The sequence below is a fragment of the Synchiropus splendidus genome, chromosome 15 (genome assembly GCF_027744825.2).
Source record: "Synchiropus splendidus isolate RoL2022-P1 chromosome 15, RoL_Sspl_1.0, whole genome shotgun sequence".
NCBI lineage: Eukaryota > Metazoa > Chordata > Actinopteri > Syngnathiformes > Callionymidae > Synchiropus > Synchiropus splendidus.
Genome location: NC_071348.1, coordinates 7,017,810 through 7,039,672, shown reverse-complemented (window position 1 = coordinate 7,039,672; position 21,863 = coordinate 7,017,810). Strand labels below are relative to the sequence as shown.

The window sequence follows — 21,863 nt, the reverse complement described above, 5'->3', positions numbered from 1 at the left end:
TGGAAGGTGATATACATGTTATTAAGGAAGGGAAGTGTCTTAGAACACCTTCTATAGATTCTACTGTATTTTCAACTGGATTTTTTCTTTCCAAAAATTAGGCTAGGATTTTAACTGCGATTCATTTTGATAAATAACATATTGATAATAATAAAGTCAAAAATAAAATACATAAAAATATATAACTGTATAAATAAATATTTAACAAAAAAAAAAAATCTCAAATAACCCCTCTTTCACAGAGAACATTTATATCACATCACATCATATTTTGGGCTTTGGTTGAGTTTGAATAACTAATTGAATATCAATGAATGCAAATAAAGTTCCTGTTACAGGAACATTTTCAGTTCTCCCATTCTACAATGCAAGAAAGAAGATGAGAACAGCCTGGGTTTTCAGCCTGCATAGTTAAAGCGATACCTGCTATGCTGGGAGAGTGACACTCACCGGATAATATACGATTATTGTGCGCACAAACAGCACTAATTGGGTTTTCAAGTCCCTTCACAAACATGTAGGAATCCTCACTCGGCACGGCGCAGCGATACGTTTGATTTATCTGTCATTGCTTCGGCGTCATTGATCCTTTTGCCATTGTTAGCTTGGTGGTTACAGGCCCAGTTGCGGCTGGCATTTGAGAAAAATAATGAATCATATTAAAACAGAACCCGTTGAGCTGCTGCACTGAGATGACAGTGATCCAGACAGACCTTATTTCATGTTGCCACAGTGGTAATGAGGCACATAATGATGGGGGCCAACGCTCCGTGCGGAACCACCTCGTCCCATCTGATTGGCTTTGAGCCCGTGACCAATCTCGATAAAAGATCATTATCAGTCGCTCAGTGTCAGACACCTCAGGCAACTCTGAGTCGAAGTACACATCGCAGACATCAAAACAAAGCTATGGGAGAGACGATAGTCGGCTTATTACGTGGATCTTTGCTAGATAATCAGATACAAAATAACTTTTCAAGTCAGAAACTTCATGATATTTCACAACAACTAAGGACTTTATCACAGAAAAGCTATGTTACATTCCCCAAAAGCACATGATGGAACATAAATAAACTGAAAACACATTTAATTTCTTACCAACAATACTCTTATAACTCAAATATCTTGCTCCCCGAAGGGTTATGGCATGTCGCTGACTGGAAGGAGGCGGCTGAAATATTTGAGCCTGTACGAGACCTTTGAGTAGTATAGTAAAGTAGAAAAGTTTGTACACGAACATAACTCTTAAAGTAGAAGTGCTTGTCAACACTTTCTGCCCGCTCTTGCAGGACATTGCATCAGACCTTGCCGCAAAATAAATTCTGCTTTTTGCAACACACGTGATGCGGTGGTGAATTCCAGCATGATTGAATCATGCTTGCAAAACAATTGATTTTAACAAGATGTTTGATGGAAAGTATCAGGGGGTATACAGATTAAATCAGGAATATTTTCATGCCAAATAGTTGCACCCTCAATGTTCGACGTAGATGAATCGAGACGTGTGCTGGACTGTGGCATCACTTCTGGCGGTAGAAAACACCTATCGTGACTCTGACAAAATACACTATGTATTCTACAAAACAGGTCGTGCTTTAGGCTATTTTTGCATGGAACTCATTCTTCCAGAATGAAACTTAAAATTGAAATATATTTTGTGTCAAATGAGTAGATGAGACTGTGGCTGTTCACTAATTCGCTAGCAGAAATAGTTTAAAAAAAAACAGTCTATTACAGGCCAAATCAGTCACAACTCCAGTCAAGTTACTGTCTCCAAACTTCACACTGAAAAGACCCTTATTTGTGTATTATCAGGCCAAATTGACTATCATAAATATTAGTATTGCTTCATCTTTTCAACATGTTAGTTACCGTGCAGCAGGTTTTTAAGAATTGACAACATAAATGCAGGTGAATCTGGAGTGTTTTTTATGTTCTTTGAAGCAAGTGACCAACAAGGGAAGGATAAAACAGCGCCACTTATTATTTTGGCTTTCTCAAGTCTTTGTGTTCCTTCGACTTCAGCAAGGATAAATCGTGTCCATGAGAAAACAAGCGCAAGAGAGCAATGAAATCTATCAGGGAGGGAACCAGCACGGTATCCAAGATCTCTGCGCCGGTTAAAACAAATATCAGTCAGTAAGGGAAGGTCTCTTTTGTCTCTGTTTAGAGGAATAGTTTGGGAGACATCTGCGGTTTCTGGAGCAGCAGACTTAAGAGGCAGACGTTGCCGTCACCAAGTCTGAAGAGATGTTTGGCACGCTTGCCATCCTGGAAGGCATCATCGGGTAAAGTGGAAAAGGTTACCTGCATCTCTTAGCGAGGGCTAGAATCCGTACACACACACTCCCTCTGTCGCACCAGAACACCCAAGTGCCCTTTCACTTTGTCTCACTCATGTGATTAACAGTGTAAGGAGGTAACTTGTGCGACCAAGGAAGCAATTAAACGGAATCCCAGGAGATGTTTTCTCATTCCGACTGTCTTCGGTGCTCAATCCATCACACGTGTTATTAATCAATGGACGCACGATGGTGGAAAACTTGAGGGACATATTGATCACACCAATTAAAAGGGAGCCGTGGCAGGACAGGAGTCGGAGCTGCAGCATTTACGCTCCTTCATTAAACTCAGCCAACTCATTTCCAAATCAAGACTCGTAAATGAGGGGGAAAAAAAGGTCATCAATTCATTAGGCTTAACTTGAGATTTAGAATGTTTCTGGTGACTTTTTGAGTGCAAAGCTTGTTCGTGTCGCGCACTAAGCTCAAGCACGGCAACAGTTTCCTTGTGATATATTGGTTTTGGTAGATAGCTCAAGCAGTTACGTGGTCCTTAAGTCTTTGGATCAAGCTGTCACTGGGCGTGGCACCAAGGGCAAGTGGCTCCAGGTTCACTGACCCAACATATAGCAAGAACAGCAGTTTTTGAGGCTACACAAACTGTGAAGTAAAATTCAATTATGTTCCTTGACCTTGTGAGGAAACAAGCTAAGAGGCCAAACCGTTACTGCACATTGAAGAGTACTTGAAGGAGAGTGGTAGAACTAGGAAAGTAGTGGAGTTTGTCTCTAACATCATTATTTGTTTATGTTTAAATGTAATAGCTAACTAAGTGTAGAGATGAGAAATTCAATGTTTCAGGTCTCAGGTAGAAGCCGCTGGTGACTGCTCTGCCAGCTTTATTTTGGGGTTAAATTGAGCAGTCTGTCTGCTGTATCTCATGCCTCTAAACGGTTGACTTTCACTATGGACCAGTGTGGACACTTTTACGAGATGCTGTTGAAGAAATATTAGAAATAATGTGAATAAATTATCATTTAGTCTATTCTATTCAAAATCATGATACAAACGGGTAGTCCTTTGTCTTGTGTGACGAAAAACCTTTTCACAATTCTCTCCTGAAATGGTGCTTTTTCATTGCCTTGAAGAGTTCACTAATACTTTCACCGCTTTAGAATTTTTTGACGGTCCCTAACGGATGCCCGGTTGTAGCATTAGCGCTGCCTGTGAGAATGTGTCCACGATCAGTGAACCCTAATGGGGACGCAGAAGAGGACGTCGCCACCAATACGAGAGCGGAGTTCCGTTCAATATCCAACTATTTTCACCATGGTGTTTGGCCGAGGCGCCAGCGCAGCGGGAGACCTGCACGTGTTGATATGAACCAAGGCAGACGATCGTGTCAGACACTACTCAAGTTATCGCCCATCCTTAGTCAGTACATTACAGGCATATGAGGTTAGTGGTGGTAGTTTTGTGAAATTCCGTCATCAAATCCTGGCTACATTTGTCCATGCAGTTTGGCTCCAGTCTATTGGTGCTAACATGAATTGATGTATTTTGTGATTTGATAAATAAACCTGACAAGCATTGGGTGACATGTTGGCGTGAGTAAATAAAAGCTTTGTGCAGCTGCTGATGTGAGAATTAGTCAGGAGGAGCGACTGAGAGCGGAAAATCTCCAGAGATGACAGGAGAGTTAATTAGAGGCGTGTGGGATTGTTCCTATACTCTGCTGTCGACAGTAAAGGTTCCAGGTGTCAAAGAACCTTCCCTGGCCTTGTTAGCGTAACCTTCATGCCAGTCTCACTCGCGTTTCCGTGGCAACACACCTATCAGGCTGGTCATCGCAGATCAAACTCACCGGAAAAATGGACGGTGAGACAGTGGATTTCTAAAAAGTTTAAGTCAAATAAATGAAATGTATGAGGAGGAATTGGAATCTGAATGTGATCCCTCTGATTCAAATGATCAAAAAGTTCAGCATTGTGAATGTCAATAGTTCCAACTGCTCCACTTATGAAATAGCTTTTATCCTGCAAAACATGCGTCAACTTCAAATATCGTGCGTCAACTGCAGCAACACTTTCCCCCATTTTTGACACCTGATCAGCGTCAGAGCCAGCGGTTACCTTGGCTCACTTAACTGTCACATCTGATTTCCACAGCAGGCGTCGGACGGCTGAGAAATATTTTCCACAAAATCAGTCTGACACCTACATAGCGACTGATGAAAAAGGGTCATGTCCCAGCACTCTCCAAATTCATTTTCCCCAACACCACCAGACTCTGTTATATTGTTCCTTCACGACTGTGTGACCTGCAGCCAAACTGCTGCACTGCCTGTCATGTCTGTAAGTAAGAGGGAAGGGCTCTCTCTCTGCAGTATACTGTCTTTCCCTGTGTTGTTAAATTTGATAGGTGCCATGGAACCCTTGTAGCAGTCATTATACACAAGACAGGGTCACACTTTAGATTTGGGAACATATACTTACTGTTATTAAGCTTATTACTAGCTTATTAACGGTTAATAATCAGTAGTTATGGAGCTGTTATGGAACAGTCACCATTCCAGGGCAAATATAGTCAAGTCAGTACTTGGCAATGATTCACTCCAGGCTAATATATTGCTAATACACATATGAATAAGTCGTTTATTTATGGTAATATGTGTTCCTTAATCTGAAGTGTAACCATCCTTAAATACTAGCAGCATTAAGAGAATGTTGTAAATATCTGGAGGAGTAAAAAAGTGGTAAAAAATAATTAAGAATGAGTTTCTATGCGCTGCCCTATTGAGCTGTGCTCTTTGACCTTGTCACAGACATATATATATGGCTGTTATACAAATCAATAAAAGCAGAGCAGACATAGTCAAGTGGCATACCAAGGGCTTAAGAGTGAATCTATAAGTGTTTCCTTCACAATCTCCGCTGTACCATTCTGTAACAAAACTAGCCTCTCAATACCTGTTTTTTTATTTCTCCAACAACATGTTCCCACTCTTCTGCCTCCCGCTGCCTTCACAAGGTCAGAAAGCATCCCAGCAGACCTCTCAGACGAAGGACGGTTGATAGCAGCAAGGCTGCAACAGAGCTGCTCTCCAAAACCCAAGTATCAAGAGCAGCAAAAGTCAGGTTTTTCTAACAATGTCCCCCAAGTCCTATTTATCCTCTCACCAACAGATTCAGGAATGTGGTCGTGTGAGGGACATCCGCCTTAGCCCCAAGTAATATGTAACACGGAAACATTCTACTTCAGGCAACTTAAGATAGTGGGAAATGCAACAAAACATTTGACGCATTATCAGAGCCGGAAATACCTTGACATAAGCGAGATAAATTCTTTGAAAATTCCCCCTCCTACAATACTCTGACCTATGTGGGAACAGGTAAGCCATTGTGTGTGTCCCACTGCAGTAACACTCCCTGCTGACACAGGCACCTCTGTCCATCATTGCAGTGTCTATTTCTTCTGTTCATTCATTCTCGAATTCCTCTGTCATGCTGGTTTGGCCTCCTCCTGTTATCTGGGAACCAGTGCCGCCTCCGCGCTGGAGAGTGAGCATCGCCTTGGATTTCAGCGCGAGCAGTAATGAAATGGCCGGTTTCACACCAGCGTATTGGGATCATCTTAGTAATTGACTGGAGAATAAAAGTGGAATGCACTGGGATCAATCACGCTCACCTTTTCTTTTGCCTCCTCTGTCTCATCTCTGCCGGTTACTTTGACAGCATTTGAGACTAGAATTGATGTGAAGTAAATCCTTAATCTTAAATTTGATTAAACTGACTTTCAATACTTTGTTTTTTATTTGTAAAAAAAAAAAAAGTAAACTTGAACAGGCAGATCTTAAGTTTACTCACCCCATCCCTAGTCCTTTAGTGAGGTCCTAACATTTGTTTTTCTTTGAGTACAGTACACATTCTAAAAGGAGCCTTCAAATGATCCTCCTGATCAACATCCTGTTACCACTTTTACTCCCTGTTCAGATGAGTGACAATGGATTGTGTCTAAATGCTTGGCCTCTTCCTTGAGTTTGAATTTTACATTTTAATCTGATAATAACAGCAAGATATTGCACTATGAAAATACACCCATAAATTTAAATGTAAATACACACATTTTAACCATGAAAAGTGGATTTAAATCCATTTTCATTTCAATTTACTGTATGTAATCAAATATATGAAATACTACTACTACGAGATCATTGAAACTATACCAACTACATAGCATATCACAAACGTAAAAACACAATTGTCACATCAAGTATCCAAAAGATCAGGTACGATACACTGTTTATGGCTGTCATGGATATTTAAATCCGAACGTGATTCTAGAATGACCTCATTTCAGTGGAGTCTGTACACATAAGTTTAAACATCACTCTGGAAGTGCACCCGTGATAAGCAAACTCCTTTTTAAACTTCTATATTCTTTTCTTAAATTATGAGTCTTATATTTGATTTAGTTTCCTTCAGTTTTCTCCTTCCTGGATGTTTTTTTATTGTATCACACTGTGTGATGCGGTGCACTGAAAAAATGTTACCAGTGAAAGAAACTTTTATTAGGTTAATCTGTAACTATGGTGAACAGCATTTGGGCATGGAGGGTTTCTTTGTTTTTTTTAATGGTTCACTGACACGAAATCACTTCCTTGTCAAGAAGATGCTGTGTCCATTCAGTTTCCACATTAAAATCTTGTCATCCAATTACATGTGAGTGCTGACAGGATGTAAATTAGCTCAGGGAGAACCTTGGAGTTTGCATTAGATGAGGCAAACCTCTGGTAATTAAATGTATTTTTAGATAATGCTTTCAAAGTTATTCTGAGGTTGTACAGACCCTGCATTTGTACGAGCGCTCCGTGTCATTTACGATGACATCAAGCAGACATTTCTCAGTCAGAATCAGTATTGCGTCTCTTCTAAGTGAGCCACATGTCAACCAATTGTACTTGTCCTGCTCCTAAAGAAAATACATAGTCGACTTGCTGAAATATGAATGATATTTCTTTCCCTATGCTTCCTCGGTTATTCTTGATCTCCTAGCCTCCTCTAAGCTTGTTCACCATTTGTAATTCAGATAAAAGGTCAGTTTACTTGAACTGCTTCCTAAAATAAACTAAGCCTTCCATCTTTATTTGTCAGTCTGTCTGTCAAACACACACTTGTCGGCCCACACGTGTAAACACCCACTCCCTTGGTCTGCCTCCTGGGCTCCCAAACAAACACATTAAGTGCTTTATTATCATTGATTGCCCTTCTGAAGTTTCACACCGCATTCAGCTGCTCACCTCTCAGACATCATTCAAACAAATGTGTTCGATCCCGGAGAAACACACGAGGTCCGGGGTCCTGGACTCCCTGCCATATGACACTAATCTACAGCATCAGCGTGCGCGAGATGCGCTGCCAACTTCCATCTGACTAAATCTCAGACCTTGATCTCTGCATGTCAGCCTGCGAGCAGGGATCAACTATTATTTATCTTTGGCTGCAGCGGCCGAGGTTGGGGACTGAATCACAATTTTCCTCCTTGAGAATATTAGGAAAACAGTGGACCGGGGGGGTTAGCTGATAAATTACTCTGTTATCCAACACAGCAACTGCTTGTGCACAGAGGAATAAATGAATAGACAACTAAATATCAAAATATACAGAGTGCATACATGAATACGAGCTCGAGTTTGCATAGATTTGAACTGCGAGCATAGAAGAAGACATTTTAGTGGTGACTAGGGAGGTGGAGGGGGCACAGCAGGCCTGCAGGTGCTTTGACTACATTATACAGATTCACCAGAAAAAGCCAGAAAATGCCCAATGTACTACACACCACTCTTACAGGGTTCAAGTTTTGTCCTACAATTGAATCTAATCTGGAGGTACATTCTGTTTTGACCCTTACTTCCTGATAAACACTGGACAGTAAATGTTTGTTTGGGCTGTTAAATATTTTAGTCCTTTATGGGGACCCCCTTTGCAGCGAGTGGTGTGGATGGAGCTAAATCACTTGGAAAATATGTTGAGAACCGCCATATAAGGAATACGAAAGAGAAAAAAAAAATCGATGAAAACAGTTTATCATGATTTACATTGATATTGAATTAAAATCGTTCAGGGGAAAAGAACGAAATAAATAAATAATCCAAGCATGACCTTTTATTTATTTAGCTTTTATCTATTAATTAATTAATTAATTAATTTTTTAAACACCACTAGACAGTCGCTTTTAAAAGCGTCATTTGTTGCACATCATGCTGCATATGTTAGCGCTCTAATGTGTTGTCTAGTCGATGCAAGCTGCTCGCACTGAAAATGCTCAATGATGACATTTTGTTTTCATTTAAAAGGAACCTAACAGTGTATTGCCCAAAATTGAGAACCGCTTAAGACCAGACAGGGTTAAGAGGGCTTGAGGGTCCTCCACATAACACAGCATTGAAGGACATCTCATCAAGTGTCCACAGCCAGAGAGTGGATCTGTTTGAATTGCCATATTCTGTGCATCAAAATATATCAACAACATGGATTTTTCATCCATCTACACAAACATAATCGTCTTTTATGAAGGGCCTGTTGAGACCTTAACATATTAGCATTTGCACCGCTCTCTTTTTCTGTATGATATGGCAGGTTTGCCCTGAGGACTTGTGTCCTTGAAGTGTTACATCAGCATTGTCCTCTAAAGTGTCCACCCTTGACCCAATCAATGGACTCGTCGGAAGGTAGAAGCGGCAGAATAAACAACCACGTCCTTCAGTGGTGCATGTGTGACAGCATGATGGAAAGAACTGCACTCTCATGTATCTGGTACGAATGCTGATGGCAGTGCATTCTGACGGCTAGCCGATCGTGGCAAGGGAGTAACTGCTGGCACAGGGATTTAGAACTTTAAGGACCACTGAAAAAGAGCGATGGTCACTTAAAAAATAAAGTTCTACATCTACACTTCACTTCTGAGGTATCAGAATGTGGCTTTGAAATACATGGGAAATGAAGTGCACACATTTCTCTTCCTATGCTGTTCTGCCCTGTCATATTTTATGATGGACGTATGTATGGATTGTTACATCATAAAAGCAAATTTCTCCCATAGAGTTGTAGTTTTTAATAATCTATGTTGGGCTACTGAAAGAACTGTTGCATGACCTGCTTCATGAAACACTGTCTCGAACTGCTAAGCCCAGATACACCCTGCTGTGAGCTGTTTAACACACACCGCTGTGGAGGATGGAGTTTTGTGGGCCAGACAGAGCGATACGTGATGATAATGGCCTGTTGGCCTCTCCCAGATCCTGTTACACTGCTGGGGACACACAAGCTGCTCCGCATTTAGCTGCGCTCTCAGCTGCTAACCTCTACTCACTGTGAGCCTGAAGTAACAGATCGCACCTGGAGAAAGTTGTTTGTGACCACAATTTACTGCAATATTACCCACCGTTCTTTGGAAAAACACGGCGAGTCCATCATATTTGTCAGGCTATAGCAGGTTAATAACGACTGCTTTTGACTCTGGTTTAAAACCGTTCCCAATTGATAGCAGACCGGATTAACTCTGACAGTAATCCAGGAATTAATTTGCTTCAGTCTCTTATGATTAAGTGATTAACACATGGGCAAAAAGCTTATCGGAGAGATCAGTGGTCAGTGTAAGCCACATTGTGATAGAGCAAGTAGCCAACTATCCCTGAATTCACACATAAAGGTTTGAGACTGAGGATCGTTTTCAGTGTTTCAAACTATAACTATAACTACATATATATATATATATATATATATATATATATATATATATATATATATATATATATATATATATATATATATATATATATATATATATATATATAAAATCTATGTTGGCCTGCTGAATGAATTGTTGCATGAACTGTTGCATGAAACATGGAGTGGCCAGCACAGTCTCCAGACTTAAGCCCCATTGAGCTGGTTTGGTATGAAATGGACAGAAGAGCGGAAAAATTGGGGTGTTCTAAAACTTTTGACTGGTAGTATATATATATACAGGTGTGTGTCTGTGTGTGTTTCCACGCCGCGTTCTGCTGCCATCAGAATTGATCTCTCCACACTGAACAGGCGAGGAGAGAATCTTATCAGCATCTCACACTGCTGCATGCCGGAGGTGTCAGACCAACAGAATAACATGCTTCCCTCTCTGTCTTTTCATAAGCAGCCAGATATACATGGAGGGTGGTGCGGGAGATGAAGTTGGCTGCAGGGATTAATGAGCTGGAAATGAGTTTGATGGCAGATTTGACATTATCTATTGGCAAGTTTTCCTGCAGCAGAAGTAAGCCTCAAACTTTGGAGCAGCTATGTGATCTCCCGATGTTGTCACTGTTTACATATGAGGGTCAGCAGCTCCTGCTGATCACACGGCATGGACCAAGATGGCAGGCTGACGTGTCCACGCCAACAAATGGACTCATTCATGAGTACAGCTCAAAGCAAAGTGATCACACACCCAGGGAGGGGAGACTTGCCCATAGCAAGGTTTACATTGGACTCGGCTCTGTCTGTGGCTATTACAGTGATTTATTGATGAACTGGGACGCTGAAAATAGCAGCAACCTGAGTGTTGAGGATTTGAAAAGAAAAAAAATCTTTGTTCTTTGTTTGCATTTGTATGCAGCAATGTACAAACTAGACAGCACATGTTCACAATTCATGAGCAAATCACTTGATTCTCTCCTGTTAAAATTCAGTTATCACAGTATGGTGTTGTTTAGAGCAGATGTTCTGTGTTCAATAACCATATTTAATCTACTTATACGCAATGACATGAAATCGTGTGATCAGTCCTAAGATATTTATTTGTCATCTAAAAGTTCAAGCAGCAGCTGAACCAGGTGCAAGTCATATTCATCAAAAAAAACTGCAACACGAGTAGCTTGGTTGGTTTCTTGTTGATTTTATTTTTAACCTCCATGATGCACTTTTGAATGACACTTTGGAGACAAGTGTCTGCTGAATGACATTTAATGTCGACCAAACTGCAACATGAATGTTTTACGTACGAATCTGACTGATGACAGACAATATAGTAAAACTGGAACCTTCCATATTTTTCAGCATGTTAGCTTGTAACTGCATTTAAAAAAATAATTATGTGATATTTATTTTATTTTTCTCAAAATAAATAAATTAGTGGTGGGATTTAACAAGTTAATTACGATTAATTACAACAAAAAATAATAATTTAATTTAATATTATAAAATTGAAATTCTTATACAAATATTGTCAATATAAAGAGCTTAAACAAGGTTTAAATAAGGTGATATAAAAACTTTAACATAGCCACCACCATGATTTATTGTTATTGTCAAACTGATGCAAAATAAACAGTATTTTGTTGTTTAATTGTGTGTATGGGTCCATCATTTGATTCAGTAATATACCACATTCATTCAAATTGAAAAATGTGTCTTCTTGTGGCAAAAATAAATACCAATAATAATACAATGTCTCAACACTCTTGCTATTATAGCAAAACTGAATTCAATATATTTTTATTACAAACCAAAACCTGCTACAGTAGCTATTAGTTTTAACAAACAAAACACCGCATTCCATCAACAAAATGAGTAATTTTTGGGATGTGGGGAAAAAAAATAGAAGTGAGAGTTCAGAATTTCGGCCAGTATTTAATAGTTATGAAGTATTGCTAAGTGTCTTGTAAGACAGAACAGATTTTACCCTGGGATAGTTACTGAAAGGTCACTCAAAATAACAGCATAATTACCAAGAATTAACTGTTAATAAGCAAGTAATTATGTTATTAATAGTTAATACGTGTTCCTGAATTTTAAGTGTCGCTTGAATTTCTATTGCTTCAAGAAAACACGTAACAAACTTTAGACTGGGAACACAACCAACCAACATCAACCATTAACTAATTTCTTGCTTCAATAGTGTTAATAATTCTATAATTTTGCGTGAACTTCGACTCCAAAATAATGATTATCATCATCAATTACTGGCTATTATGCTGCTAATGCCCATATGAATAAGTAGCATATTAAAATAAATGTTGCCTAATCCTAAGCGTGAACGATAACCCACCGTGGACTGAATGTTCCTATGGGAATCCTGTTAGAATATCTCACCACAACAGCATGACAAAATACAGAACCACCAGTCGATGTGTTTGTTTTCCAGTTTCCAGCTTGGACAATGGCCCAGTTCTTTGCTTGAACATGAAGTGGATAATTATTAGTGCAGTTCTTTGCTCATCAGGCTTAAGGGTTTGTGGTTTCATTCTGGAGCCAGGCATCAAACAACAGTCTCCTCTTCCCTATTCCAACAAGCGAGCGACCTCAACAGACCTGCCGAGCTCAGAGCAGACACATGCTAATGAGCCGCAGCAGACAGTCGTGCTGTTTTCAGTCCGTAAGTGTTGAATTATTGCTTAATTAATGCAACGAAACCCTTATATTATGCATCTGAGAATTGCTTTAAGAGAGAGAGAGCGTCACGGAGCCCCACAAGCAGGGAGGCCCAAGTATGTGGAGGTCAGACGCAGCCCACGCACAGTGTTGAGAAGACTAATGCGGAGCTGCGCTTCAAATTGTAATGATTCATACAAAAATGGCTGAGAGACAAAAAAGGTTTTTGAGCGATAATGGAAGCATGGGAAAAAAAAAGAAGCCAAACCATGCTTTCCGTTGGGAGCTTATTGAAAGCTTCTCTGTGGGAAATGATTATATGTGATTCCGTCCATCTTTGGTTGGGGCTGAAGGTCTCTTGAGTGGTACGGTGAAAGCACTTGTGAAGCTTTCAGGGAGATGTCATCGCAAGCGCAACATCTCATTTTAATCTTGATGCATACGCTGGTTTCCTGCAATTTGCATGAGCGAATGAAAGGACAGTTGGGAATAGCGAGGCTGGCGGCCGAGCAAAATCCCAGTAGAACCATGTATGTTCACTTTTCATTTATTGTAATTTGAGCTCAAGGGTCTGTTATATAGTTAAGAAAACCAGACGGGAGTCTGGGGACAAGCTTCCTCCCAAAGCACCCTTCAAGTGATCACTGTGGCTTCGACATTTTGCAAAAGAGGATGTTGAAAAATCATTTTGGCTCACAAATCGACTCCTAAAAGCCCTTCCCTTTACTAACCCATCAAAGGGGAGAAATTTGGAGTGGATTCTTGGAGTCATTTCAAGCTCCGAAAAAAATCCATGAAAAGTGCAGGTCACTTCTGTCCCCTGACAATTCCCTGCCAGCCACTTCTACTGACCTTGCTTCGCCTCTGCCCATCCCTCTTTCATCTCCACTTGCTTTCAGCAGACCTCACATAAAAACCGGTCGCGCATCTCCTCCTTTTCCTTTCTCGTCCACAAATACTCTTCCTAACCATCCCTTCCATTTTTTTAGTCTCCGTATCTCTTCACTCCTCAGACAGTGTGTCTCACACGTGCACCCATTACAAAGCCCAGGGTGCATCACCGCTCCATCTCCCATTAATGGATTTCCAATGCTTGGACCCCCCTCACCTGTCACGTGGTCGTACGTCTCCTCCCTGGGTAGCATCGTTCAGTAAGCTGTTTAGAAATGCATGAATCCTCTCTGTGTTATTGTACTCACTCCATCATTACTCATTCGCCAGATAGAGCTGCAAGGCGCGACCCCCACACGCTTTTCCTGCCGTACCAAGTCAGATCGGGCACCAACGGCCACTGCAGCGAAACAACAGTTGTCGCGAGATTGAATTGATCCACGGGCGAGATAGCTTTATGTCATTATGGAAAGTAAAAAAGTCTCTGGAACAACTACCGTGACAATCTGTTCCACACTGTTACAGATGATCTCAAAAGCCAGGAAGAACAAATGTCCAATCGTTGATCTCTCTGAATAAATAGACTTTTTTTAATTATCTGAAACGCAACAATAACACACAAGACAGACAGGCTCTGTGCGTGACTTCATATCATATTCCGGAGAGTAGATCCCGACCCACAGTACTATTGATTATAAACAAACATTGGCTGTACTAATGAGTAATTATGGGCTGATATTAAAAGAGATCTCTCATTCTAAACTCACTCTTATCTACATTTCAGTGCAAAAGCAAACCATCGAATCATCGCCCTGAACCCGTCCTCGCTTCTCTCTCCTTGTGTGCCAACTACAAGGGAAACAGAGAAACTATTGTTCTTTACACAAAGCATTTTTTTATGTAGCGAATGTGTGGACAAGCAGCACGATCAGAGGAATCCCGCCAAACACACACACACTTTCATGTTTCTGCAGCACTCAGACAGCAACATTTCAATGTTGTGGGTGTTCAACTTCTAAATCAGCAGCAGAATTTTTTTTATCTTATCTCCGGCAATCATGGAGTGTACACACAATTTTATCAGAAGCTCAGAATGGCCAGCAAGGCCAAACCTTTCTGGATTATTAGCATTTTATTTCATGAGATTATCTATTTATTTTGTTTGCGTAACATGAATTTAAAAAAAGAAAAAAAGACACATTTGTGGAAATAATAGTTATAACACACAGTTCAAGTGGTTGAGGTTTCGTTTCTAATAAACTATTTTCTGTCCTCAGCATGTGTGATGTGTAAATCTTCCACTGTCGCATGAACAACAGCAAACCATGTTGCGTACAGACGAGTGTGGAAGTCGTCACTGAATAAACCCCAAGAGGTTCTAAAGAGATGATATGATATGATATGATATGATATGATATGATATGATATGATATGATATGATATGATATGATATGATATGATATGATATGATATGATATGATAGAATGAATCAGCTAACATCATGACATAACATAATATCAAACATTAATAGCAATATCATGACAAAGTGTAATAAGAATCACAAAATACCCCAAAGAGCCGAGTGTTGGTGAGGTGGTGTTCTGTAGGTTTTGATTGGACCAAAGAAATACGTAGAAGTAGCTTATCTATTCTGTTGTGCTACTGGTCATGCAACCAGCTCAGGTGATCTCTTCTTTGCTTGTGCCATAGAAGCTCTGTAACATTCCTTGCTGTCCGAATGAGGTCACAGCAGTCAGTAAGAAAGTAAAGGTAGGGAAATAATATTGGTTACAAAAAACATTTAAAAAAAATCACAGAATGGCTGTGCATGTTGACTTGAGTCCCATTCCAGTTTTGAAATACAGCCGTCCCAATAGCAAAACAGTCGTCTTACCTTTGGTGTTTTGGTGCATTTCCCATTTCTGGCATCCTTTATATAGGCAATGTCCAGCAAGTCTGTATCCTGTAAATGAAGAGAAACAAAACCATATCAATGTCAAGGTCATTGGAAGCCATCATCAACACCTAAGCACATACTAAAGTGCCTGAACGCTCATAAACACTCATAAACAATGGCTTTCAGAGTGCTTTCTGGGGTACACAGACACATTTCTATGCTGCTGCTACGCAAATCTCCGGCTGTTCGGATCGTTCCAGTTGCGTGAGGTGCGTCACCGCAGAGATAGATAGATGCCTACAGTATATGATGCGCAATTTCACCACAATTTTAAGTTGTGAATCATGAAACTCTTGCTGGAGTGATTCTGGCTTTCATTATTGAAGAGGAGCAGCAGATACGAATCTGCAGTTCTGTCTGGCAGCACGAAAAGACATTGGAAATGTGTGAGAGCAAAACAACACTCACAACTGAGATGCCGTGTGGAGGACACTGTATCTGCAGTAAAAAAAAGGCCAAAAGTAATTACATCACATACATGTGAAATATGAAGGAACAAGTGCCAAGTACGAACAGATACAGCTACCTGGACATGACTATCACAAAAAGCAAGTGTGACAAACACACCACAGAGCAGAAATGACACGCTATCCTTCATCCTCTGACCATCCAGTAATCCATCAAGTTGCAAACCGTTGCCATGCTTATTTACATGCAGAGTGGAACTCTAAGATCAAATATAGTGATTTGCGCAAATGTAATCACAGAGAAGGCACCGTCAGTGACCACAAGGCTTTATCAGTCTAGATTATCGCTCTCTCCATCCTCCTCAGAGGGAGCCAGGACACGGGGTGGAAAATTAACTGGAGTGAACAGAGTGTCCACTCAGCATTATCAGAGCAGACAAGATGCGACAGGCGTTTGATTCAGTCTGGAGCTCCAAATCTGGTATCTGACTATCAGAGATCAGCATAAACAAAGCCAGAATTTCAAACGTATCGGCCCGCACTCTAGATATCGGATCACTCTCTCACTCCGTTTTCAATTTGTACTTAACCAATGGCCTGTAGATGTATTCTTCAAAAACACAAAACACTGAGGAAATCGTTCAACTGAAACAGAGGTGGAGAAGCGGGAGATGGAAGATAAGATTCAGACAGAGGAGGATGGATTGTCATGGGAAAACATTTGGAAAATAGCATCTTAAACTGGTCAATATGATTGAAATACAAATTACAGAATGAACACTTGGTGGTAAGTAACCCTGTAACATGTGAGTGTAGTAAGGGGCCAAACAAACATAGGACAGATGAAAAAGACTTTGGTTAGAAAATATAAAACAAGAAAACAACGGTCAAAAATGCAGCGGTGGCCTAAAATTATTTACCCAAAATGTAATTTGATGTTCATTTCATTTTAGGAACATTATATTTAAAGATTGTCAGCATAAATTATACATACAGGAATATAATTAAATTGGTGAATATCTTGGTCAGAGAGCAGCATGTAGCTATTAAGTAAAAAGGCACTTTTTGGGGGCATTTTATTCATTTTTGAGCAACAAGAAATAAATATCCAATTTTTCAATTCACATCATTGTGCCTAATGATAGCAATGGGAGAAGCGAAATACATACATAAAATGAAATGAAAAATAAGTCACAAGTTCTTCTGTAGTTGTGCTATGACCTCGTGGGCCACATAAACAGAAGCAAAGGGCCACATATGGCCCCTGGGCCATAATTTGACCACACCTGCTTTTTTTATACTGTATGTGGCCACATGACACTGTTCCTGAACTTCTTCCCTAGCCTCCAGTAGGTGGTCAGATCTTGCTCAAGGGCACAGTGAAAGTCCAATAAAACTAGCTTATTTTTTGAATTGTTTTATTGTTATTGCTTATTATATTTCAAATGTAACATCCTACAAGCGCCAATAACATATCTTCATTCCAATTGATGAAATTATTATATTTTGTGTCACTGCAAGAGTTTAACTTCTGCAGGCAAATATCATAATCAAAAGTTGTATGGGAAAAAAAATCATATAACTGTGACAGCCAACCAAGTCACCAGTCTTCAAATAATAACAAGGTTTCACTGGGGATACAATTTTAACCGCAGAGAAAGATGAAAAATTTTATGAGCTTGAGCTCAGCCACTGATGTCTCCCATTGAAAGCCCTCAGCTCTCTGGCAGTCAGACACAAGGGCACTTTTTCTTCTGCGGTGCAGAGCACCAATTAGAATGTCCCAGCACGCACAGAGAGAGAGAGCGGCTGAGTCAAAGGTTAACGCCTACATCAGGTCTAAAAATGCGAGCCTTTGAAGTCCGTAAAGAGAGCTGCCGCTCCGCATGGAGGCCTGTCGGACTAGTGGGGTTTCAGGAAGCGGCGCCCTGATGGAGTCCTCTCCCCTGCCCCGTGGCACTAGGCGGTTAACATGGCTATAAGCTGAATCAGTCGCTTCGGTTTAGTGTTAACCCATGGAGCAGGCTCATTAAAGATCATGTCAGCAGCATGTTTGTGGCACAAGATGCTTACACAGTGTGCGGCCATGCGGATGCACATGTAGCTATTAAAGAAACATATTGAAGAGTCAGCAGTTCCTGCACTGCTTACTCATACAGAACGGCCTCCACAAAAATATATATTATCAGCATTGTAATTATATTTCCGCTGCATACACACACTAAGAAAACATCCAAACATGTTTTCATTCTCTTAAGCTATCCAATTATTGCAATAGTTATTTGTCCACGCCTCCATTTCCTTTATCGGCTCATGTCTGTCATCTCCCTTCATCGTCACATTTGCGCTCTCGAGGCATTTCTGTCTGCTTCAAAACAGGAGCCCATTAGGATCCACCGCACGTCCAGGAAGCAAGAAAGGCCAGCAGGAGAGAAACTACAGAAATTAATGAACATGCTTAACCTGCGTCAGCTGGAGGCTCTGTGTTCTCCGCTTGTTTGTCCGACTCCGCTCGAGGCAATGGCTGCAAACTTTTCTCTATATATGGAAGCAAACATCCCTGATTCTGAGCTATTTAGGTGTGTAAATCTTTAACTTTTCAGGTTAGATTTTTGTGATAATCGTCCACTTTCTAAGCTCCGACAACACATCCTTACTCTTATAGCGTAATATATTGTTGGCGAAAGTGGACTTTTCCGTCCCAAACTAACAAAAAAGGCAGCAACAAACAACCCAACTCTGGTGAAAACGATGATATTCTGGAGTTTTGAACTTGAATGCTGTCATTTTTCGATGAGAAACCTGCCTTAATTTATCTCCTATGACTCACAATAATCCAGGCACGGATGTGTTCCTGCATCACAAACAGAACTAATTCTTTCAGAAAAACCCTCCGACTGTGGCGAGAGTTCTATGTCTGCGGCTGAAGAGGCACTTGGCTGTCACTTGGCTTTCAGGAAACACAGTCTGTTACGAGGGGAAATGGTTTGTTGAGAGCTGCACTTGCACTTGGTTAAGAGTCACATCCACTTGGCTGTTCCACTTATGACTTCCAACCAGGCGACTATACAGACCACTCAAATAAGTGACTTAAGAGACAGACAATAGCAGACAGTACATTTTCACACACTTGTGAGCGTGTAATAGTGTGGTCACCTGTTACGAAAGTTCATAATTGAGGTTTGACTTTGGGTTGAGTGCTCATGTTGTTTATCATGATAAAAAAAATCTGTCAAAGTACAGTTAAGCATATTTTTTTAAAAAGTAGGGAAGTCTGTAAACGAAAAAACATATCCAATGTTTATTTTATAAATATCAACAGTTTTGCATGATCAAGTTACCATACTGGAGGCACATCCAGCACAACCAGACCTTCTCAGCTGCCTTGCTCAAGAGTCCTCGCAGAGCATTCCCAGCTATGGGCAACACACCAAAGAATAAAAGCGCAGTACATGTTCATCTTGTTTCCCTTCAGATAAGAGACAGTGGATTTGCGCAGCGCCGGATTCACTCAGCTTGTCATTTCAGGCCCCAGGTAACTATGACTCATACAAGCCGCTTTCATACTGTGACAACTTCAAGTTAGCCTCAAATATGCAGAATATGTACTTTCAAAAAAAGCTTGCAAGTGTGGATATTGTCACTGCTGGAGGTATTTTTAATGATTACCCAGTCACACTTTCAGGAAAGAAACTCTCAAAACGACCAGCATTTTTGGACATTTGGACAGTTGTGGACTTAAAAAAACTCTATCACATCTTCCCGACAGCGCTCACGAAGGTCTCCGAAGGAAGAGGATGAGTGTGTAACAAATTATTAAACTGCTGCTTGTAAACTCTGATTTATTGTGACAGCTCATTTGTCCTCAGGGTATAACTTAATGCTGCCACATCTCGTCCTCAGTTGGCTTTTATGAATATAAATTCCCAACCTTCTATATCTCCCAACCAGAAACATGTTTGTGGAGGTTTGCACTCCTCAATATTGATTCTGTAAAAACGGCATATAAATTGACTTTAAGGTTAGGTCATGCTCTCTAGTGACTGGACCACTGGAGACACTGCTTAAAATAATTAAAGATGGCTTGGAACTCAAAACTAACAAGGGGGCAGATTGGATTATGAAGTACTTCCCTTGATTAAACACCAAATTAGAGCAAAGGAGGTCGAGAGTGATAAAGGCAGGATATTAATGCAGTCTGTCATTGCCACATGGAGCCTCCAGTTAAATTGGAGACACACTCATGTCCTCAGGTCTGACAGTCAACCCCACAGACTCATCCTCCATCACTTTTTTGGTCCAAAAAAGAGGGAAAACATGGGCTCATGTCTGCCACATATCCACTTGCTGTTGGTGAGACGCCGCATCTTTGACAGTTCCAGGAATATACAGTATCTACAAATTTTAGATACAGTTAATATCCTTTTCCTAATTTCCCATTTCTCTAGACCTCATGCAATGAAAAACCAATGCGTTTGTCCTTCTGTCTGCTTGAAAAATTAAACATGAGCAGATATCTATAAATTAAAAAGACATTTGTAATGGGGAAACAAGATTTAGGCTGAGTCCCACTTCTCACCATAACACTTATTTTTGACCCTAACACTGGGTTTTGCACGTTCATGAATAAGTGTAGTGTGTCCCAATACTCCTAAGACAGAGGGCACTCGCCGTTCACCACTTCAAATGATCCTTCAAACCGAGGGAGCTCCGTGAAACAGAGTGGGAATATGAAGTGTGGACAGATTTCCAGGATACCGAAGTACTTTATTTAAAAACAATGTAGGCTCAGACAACAGGGACATTTTAGCACTGAGGACTACTCGTATCGCCTGTTAGCGACCCAAATGGTCTACCGTGTCCAACAACATGAACAATACAACATGTAAGTACAACAGTATGTTTTTATTTCTATATATAAGAACAGCATCCAGGCTAACGTTAACATCCTCATATCTCTAACAGATCTATCACCGCAACATAGGCCCCGCCCATTTCTTCTCTGTTCGTTCACCAAACCAAGTGAGATGATCAGCACCGATGCAAAGAGGTTGCAAAAACGTTGGAGCGGAACGTCTCCAACACTGGATATGCAGGAAACCAAACATAGCACGGCAGCCAATGACACGTTGTCTTTATGCGTGACGTCATGAAGTGTTGTCCCAATTTGAGAGGCAACATTGTGACATTTAAATAATCCAAGATCCCAATTTGGAGCCTGATATAGTTAATACTTTACACGAGCAGATGGTGGGCATCTCTAACTTCAACCTGAGCAACAATTGTAGGTGTGTTTCCATCAAAGTTGGAGTAAGAACTACAGCACCTAACAATCTCAATGGACACCAACAGCCTTTCAAGAATGGGCTTTAAACTGGGAACATAACTGTGACGTAAGTGGATCGGAAATGTTGGAACTGTTTGAAACCACGACAATCGCATTCAGAGATGTAAACAAAACTCTGATATTGATGTGAAAACTAAATTCTGTTATGTAATTATTAACAGTAGATAGATAAACAATACATACTTTTGTAACACAGTCTTGTCATAAACAGATTACATTGGTTTTTATTTATAAGTCGCCAGCCACTTATTTCAATGTTTGAGAGCAAAAAAAAGCGCAAAATGCATTAGAAGAAAGAACAAAAATTAACTTTTAAGGATATTGTTTCACAAGAAAATTCCAGAAGAATATAATAAAGGATATATTCTAGGCTGGAATGGGCTGTCGAAAAATCTTTCACTTGTAACCGATGCAAAATCTCAGCGGTTAGCCGGTGAGTGCTTGTTTTTGTATCTGTGGGTTCAAATTGATCCACTTTCAGACACATAAACCGCTGCCTATCCACATGAGAGAGAGAAGATGCTTACAGATCAATTTTGCTAAAACAATCAGAGCAAAATGGAGATGAAT

At 40.4% G+C, this 21,863-nt stretch overlaps 1 protein-coding gene across 8 annotated transcripts in view; it reads right to left on the bottom strand.

The window, feature by feature from the left end:
- Window positions 1-21,863, bottom strand: part of LOC128771889 (1-phosphatidylinositol 4,5-bisphosphate phosphodiesterase beta-1) — a 154,679-nt gene that overhangs the window by 57,868 nt on the left and 74,948 nt on the right. For all 8 annotated transcript variants that reach the window (XR_008416689.1, XM_053887725.1, XM_053887724.1 and 5 more), the window contains one exon: window positions 15,477-15,545. Coding sequence is in view for 2 of the 8 variants with exons in the window: in XM_053887722.1 (XP_053743697.1) it covers window positions 15,477-15,545 (69 nt within the window). In the remaining 6 variants the exon portion in view is untranslated. The remainder of the gene's footprint in view (window positions 1-15,476; window positions 15,546-21,863) is intronic.